Source organism: Phragmites australis, chromosome 14 (assembly GCF_958298935.1).
Source record: "Phragmites australis chromosome 14, lpPhrAust1.1, whole genome shotgun sequence".
Taxonomy (NCBI): Eukaryota; Viridiplantae; Streptophyta; class Magnoliopsida; order Poales; family Poaceae; genus Phragmites; species Phragmites australis.
Window position 1 is genome coordinate 21108624 of NC_084934.1, and position 6312 is coordinate 21114935.

The 6312-nt window shown below is 44.5% G+C and overlaps 1 protein-coding gene across 1 annotated transcript; it reads left to right on the forward strand.

Annotated features, from left to right (window-relative positions):
• Positions 1-1573: 1573 nt before the first annotated feature.
• LOC133890979 (vascular-related unknown protein 1-like) lies at positions 1574-2708 on the forward strand. Its single transcript, XM_062331647.1, has 3 exons — positions 1574-2042; positions 2136-2201; positions 2383-2708. The coding sequence occupies exons 1-3, from the start codon at positions 1677-1679 to the stop codon at positions 2560-2562; spliced, it is 612 nt and encodes a 203-aa protein (XP_062187631.1). The 5' UTR covers positions 1574-1676; the 3' UTR covers positions 2563-2708.
• The last annotated feature ends 3604 nt before the right edge of the window (positions 2709-6312 follow it).

Consider the following 6312-nt stretch of genomic DNA (forward strand, 5'->3'; position numbering starts at 1 on the left):
TGCTGCGTCTCCGTCTGCGTCTGCGTGCGCGCATCCGCCGGTAGTAGCTAGTAACGGTAAACAACCGCTGCGACCGACCAACAACTGCCCCATGACCAGGGTCGTCGTCCCTCCCATGCCTTCCATTTCAATGCAGGCACAGCAAGCGGTGCAAAGCTTGCAGCATGGATAATGAATTCATGATCCATCAGCAAAGGGAAATGCAATTTTGTATGGGGTATAGATATACCAGTTATCTCTTCCGTTCATGATATCTATATATCCGTCTGTCGATTATCTCATCTATCGTATAATTTTTTTTCCTGCTCCTCCACATAAATCTCAACACAAATAACGGTTCTGATAACTCATACGTGCACAAGGGCTAGCGGAATTTTTCCATCTATCAGCAGATGCCATCTACACCTTAGTCCTCTACAAAATTAGCAAGATAGAACAACTAATTACAACCCTCCTTCTGTAAGTAGCAACGAGTAAGTAATTAGCGAAGTGCCATGTACACCTCTACGAAATTAGCAAATTAATGGGGTTTAACCTGCGTATATAGCTCATTTGAGTTTATTCATTGCTAGGTTTAAAGAATTCGCCTGATGATTGAAATGATTGATATGCAACAACCACGAATCAATTTGGCGAGTGAACAATATGTCAAACGCTAGAGGGTCTGCGGCTAGAATTCTGCACAGGTTCTAGATGCCTATATCATGTAAGGGGTTAGACATTTTCTTTCTGGAGAAGAAAATTTTTATACGATGGGTTTAGCTGATATGACCTCCGCTATTTAGAGAATAAGGAATAGGGTAGTGTTTGATAAAAAATCAGTTAAATCTCCTATTGAGATTATATGTTGTGTCTATACTTTTCTTCGCTATTGGACATGTCTCCAAGATGGTCAGCACAAGAACATGCTGCTAGGTGGTGTGCAGATGTTGTAGGCGATGGTGCTCCTCTTTCACCTCAAGAAGCAGGATGAAGCTGAAAAAATCGCAAGGATGTATGGCAAGGGAAGTATTCAAGCTAGTGCAATCGTCGAAATCAACTAGAAGGGTCGGTGATGATGGCCGGCTGATCGCAAGGGGACTTCTACATCAGTGGTTGATGGATTTCTATTGTTTTACTGTCTGGATTGAAACTCCTTTCGCTGCTAGCGATTTGTACTATGTTGACCACTGTCTCGGTTGTAATGATGAACGCATGTGTTGGTTTGTTTGTTAGGTTCAGTTTTAGACAACCCTCTGAACTGTGTTATTGATGTTGAATGTTGTTTTTCGATTGGTTTTAGATTAAGGGCTTGTAAATTTGTAGACTTGAATGATGAGATGATTTATAATTTTTTTATTGTTCTAGAAAAATCATGTATGGGGTGTGACTGATTAGGTCGTGGTTCCCAAACCAAGTATTCTTCGTTTTCTTGTAACTGAAACAGTGCATCTAACGGTTGATTTCAACGTCCCAACTACCTGTCCCTTTTCCCCTCCTCGCTATGCCATGCACTAGCAGCGCCTCTCTCTCTCTCTCTCTCTCTCTCTCTCTCTCTCCCCCCCCCCCCCTTCCTTTGTATATATTGCCAGGCTGTGTTTATTCCTTTGCAAAAGCCATTCTCCATTCATACATATTAGCAGAACTTAATACCCTTCACAGTTTTGCTTGTTTGCTTACCTGTGAACTCACCAGCAATGGAGGATTTAGTTAGTAGCTCATCTCTTAGGAGTGTCCTTAGCTCTAGCGAAGGGCCTGCTCAATCAGGAGAGAGTTCTTGGACCGATTACTTTGTGGATTTCATGCTATCGGAGGAGGAGAAGAAGAGACAGGATGCTTCATATTGCGCTACCGAAGGCGAAGACGATGGCGATGGAAGTCGTAGCCATGAGGAGGAAGAGGATGATTCTACGATTTCCGATGCCGCCTCTCGCGCCCCTACTGCGGTGCTATTGCCTAGCAAGTACAAGGAGTTGAAGAAGCTCAAGAAGAAGGCTTTCAAGGTCCTGGATCATGATGATTCCCTGGAAGATACAGCAAGCTCTCCTGTAAACAGCCCAAAGGTTAGTTACGATTTGTAAGCGTTACATTGACTTCTGTTGTTGAAGTTAGACTGCTTATGATGCTTATTGTGTTCTTTGCTTTGCTTCTTTAAGGTCAATGTTGTGTCACAGCTGGGATTGAGCCCTAAAATGAGGTGTAGCATCAGGGACCTCACCAAGGTAATAGTTTTTGTTAATTAGTTGAATTTTGAGGAAATAGCAGAAGAATTAGTTGAATTGTTCTTGACAAGATATATAATATTTGAGTTGTACGATAGAGAATATTTATCTGTTTCTTGCAGAACAGCAATTTGTTTCTTGTTCTTTAACCTTGTTTCTCTCTCCCCCTGTTTGCATGTAGGAAGATGGAATTGGCGATGATCACGGAAGAGAGGGGATGGATTGTACAGATGCAGCCATGGAAGGAGTGAGATTTGTTGATCAGAGTCAGAGGAGTATAGTTCCATGTGCAGAGCTGAAGGAAAAGGGGATTCGTTTGTTTCCATTGTCCATGCTGCTGCACTACCATGGCCGAAATTGAGACCTCAATGTATGAACATCCTGTGTAGTGTTCATACTTTACACTCTATGCATGTGTGGGATAAATTCCCCAAAAAACATATATAGTGTGCGCGTATTGTGGATATGCTTTTCTCTAATGATACATATGTGTTACTACTGCTCATACTCATGTATCCTAGACTCATAGTTTCATTTCCATTTCCATTTTGTTCTACTCACCAGTATGTTTGCAACTACTGGTTATACACGCATGGAGCTCAGTTTGTCCTAATACACTTTACATGTCCCAAACATAACAGAAAAGAAAGGTACATGCAAATATATTTTGATCGATCAAATGAAAAGTGCTTCAGGAATATTTTGGTAGTTTTCTGCGGTAAGCTGCACCAATCCACCAGATATCATCATAATCCAAGAGGTCATGTAGTTTGACCCGGTTAATATAACATTGTTAGTATTAATATTCTTCACAAATGACCAACATATATATAACTTACTATTAAGATGAACTATTTGGTAGTGACTGCCGAACATTTGGCCATCCTTCGCAGTTTATACGACATTGCTTTCCTCTACTAGATTCAATTTTCTCCTTTTTCTTTGAAAAAAAAATTCCCTACCTAGCTCTCACTTTTGTTCGATATGAAATCAAAGTGTTTCCATACCGGCCGCTGCACTAGCTTGTCAGCATGAATGCATGATCAAATGGTCTATGTACCCTACTCACTTGGTCACTTGTGTGCACTAGCTTGCTACCAGCCATGCATGCATGAGTGATTCATGTACCAAAATTTACCAAACTGCCTATCTCTCTCAATTTAGACGTACACCATGTCCTTGCCTGCTCCTTCCATGCAAATCCAATGCTGAAAATTCAAGAGATTCTTAATGTTAGCACTTAGCAGTGTTCTCCTTTGGACGACGAAGATAAAGTGTGGATAAAGATAAGAGCATGCATGCAATGGCACGCATATGAACAGAAGGGTGGTTAGCAAGTAGCTTTCAGGACACTAGTAGGTAAGGATTGAAAGCTAAGGGGCTTATTAACAAAACAACAAAAGGCTAGGGGGCCTTTCTTATTTACAGCTTCAGCTTGACTTCATGCTAGATACATTAGTTTCTACTGCATATCTTTGTACTTTTTATCGATATTAAGTGGCAGTAAAGTTCAGACATGAAATCCTGAGAGCTACCTATGTGTAGCCTTTCGTTTTAGATTCATGGTTCACCACGTTTCTGAACAATCGACTTGTTTCATTACTGTCGATCGAAACACATGACTAATACGCCAATTAATCGATGTTTGGAGCGAAGAAAAGAACAGCTCTTACGTCGCCTACAAAGTAGTTTTCCATTTGAATTGCAGCACTTAACTGAATGTGGAACATGCATGTATTTTTAGTGGAAAAAGAGTTAGGCAAAAGTAACTCTTAGTTTCAGGATTTTTAAGAATTTAATACCTGATTGATCGCCTAAAGGTTCGGTAATGCCTATACCAAATTATGCTCTTTAAATTTTTTTTACTGTCAGAAGTTTTTTAATTTATCAAATATGATCCTGTTTCACACCATAAACGTCTATTGGTAATTCTAGTTTCGGTTACATGATATCCCTGCATGTATGTTACCATTTTCATTTTTTTAAACAAGAATCTGAAAAAATAATCTTAAACAAAAAAAGCACTCCATACTGGTACGTGCATGACGAACAATGTTGGGTGAAAGCGTGAGACAATCGGCAATACGTGCAATGATTCATTGATCGATGTAATCCATACATGTATATACTCGAGCCTGCTATATCTCATCACCGGTTTATGGAAACATCACCCGGGGGATCAGGGAGGCGAGAGCCAAGCGTGGAAGGCCAATCCATGATGGATGGCAAGGTCTACAGATGCATGCAGGGAAAGTGCGGGCGACGTGTGCATGGAGGCCGAAGGCACGAGCACCGATACCACGGGAAGTTGTGCCACTAACACCCCCCGTAGATTGAGCTATGGCTTGCCGCACGTTCAGGCTGGAATGAAAGTCGGTGAAGATGGACGCGAGCAGTCCTTTGGTGAAGATGTTGGCATACTGAGATATGGTAGGTACGTGCAGGACACGGACCCTCACCAAGCCCGACGCCCTCACGAACAAAGTGGAGATCAATCTCGATGTGCTTAGTCCATTGATGGAGAGGTAGACGGTGCTGATGTTGTCGCAGTAGACGACCGTGGCTTGACGAGGAGGAATATGTAACTCGAGGAGGAGTTATCGAAGCCAACAAACTTCTGCAACAGCATTTGCAATAGCACGATACTCAGCCTCAACACTCGAATGTGAGATGGTGGGCTGGCGCTTAGAGGACCATGACACTAAATTATCTCCCAGGAAGACGGCATAACCTGAAGTAGATCGGCGCGTGTCAGGGAAGCCTACCCAGTCCGCATCGGAATAGACGACCAGAGCGGCAGAGGAAGATCGGTGGAGCAGCAGGCCATGATCAAGGGTTCCGGAGATTTAGCGTAGAATCCTCTTCATGGTCACCAGATGTGGAGCTCTCGTATCATGCATGTACAAGTAGATTTGCTGAACGACATAAGTGATGTCCGGCCGAGTGAAGGTAAGGTATTGTAGAGCACTGGCAATGTTGCGATAATCAGTGGGGTCATCAACTGTATCGCTGTCAGTGGAAAGCTTCCCTTGAGTGTCAATCGGAGTGTTACACGGCTTACAGTGAGTCATACCAGCACGGTCCAGAATGTCAAGGCAATACTAGCGCTGAAAGAAGAAGAGACCCTTGGGACGGGGTGTGACAGAGATACCCAAAAAATGATGCAGCTCACCGAGATCCTTCATAGAAAACTGCGACTGAAGGGAGGAGATGGCCCACTGGAGAAGAGCTGGAGTGGACACCATGACAACGATGTCATCCATGTACAAGAGCAGGTAGACCAGGTCGGATCCACGGCGCCAAACAAACAGGGATGCATCTGATTTAGCCTCCGAGAACCCAAATGACTGAAGATAGGTCGCAAATCGGCTGAACCAAGCCCAAGGAGCCTGCTTGAGTCCATACAATGATTTGTTTAGACATCATACATAGTCCGGACGAGAGGGATCCACAAAACCAGAAGGCTGATTGCAGTAGACTGTCTCTTGTAGCGTGTCATGAAGAAAGGCATTCTTGACATCAAGCTGATTGATGGGCCAATTGCGGGAGAGCGCCAGGCTGAGGATAGTGCAGACAGTAGCAGGCTTGACCACTGGACTGAAGGTCTTAGAGAAATCAATGCCGGGGCATTGAGTGAAACCCCAAAGAACCCATCACGCCTTGTACCAGTCGAGGGACCCATCAGCATGGAACTTGTGCTTGTAGATCCAGTTGCGAGTGACAAGGTTTGTGTAGTGTGGACGGGGGACGAGATCCCACGTGTTATTGGAGCAGAGGGCGGAGTACTCCTCCTCCATGGCCGCTCTCCAATGAGGATCAGAGAGCGCGGCACGGTATGAGTGAGGCACGGAGAGAGTGTCGCTGCATGGAGGTCGAATTGTTGCTTCAGCTGCCGAAAGCTGAGTTTGCCGCGAGTAGTCATGCCGTGGTTGTTGACGATCGGTGTAGCAGACATGGCAGAAGAGCTACGTTGGGCTGGGTAGCCAGAGTGAGAACCCTGACAGGGGCAGGCGCGACCCCTGTCCACGTAGGAGGGCCAGGAGTGGGCGCCGCAACGCGGCCCAACAGCTCGGGGAGGCCGGTGGAAGGCCCAGCAGGCCCAGTAGAGGGG

What these genes read in the sequence shown, in the direction of transcription:
- LOC133890979 (XM_062331647.1), top strand. Translation starts at nt 1,677, where the DNA reads ATGGAGGATTTAGTTAGTAGCTCATCTCTTAGGAGTGTCCTTAGCTCT. An exon ending in CTCCTGTAAACAGCCCAAAG is followed by an intron (nt 2,043 to 2,135) that starts GTTAGTTACGAT and finishes TGCTTCTTTAAG; the next exon opens with GTCAATGTTGTGTCACAGCT. An exon ending in GCATCAGGGACCTCACCAAG is followed by an intron (nt 2,202 to 2,382) that starts GTAATAGTTTTT and finishes GTTTGCATGTAG; the next exon opens with GAAGATGGAATTGGCGATGA.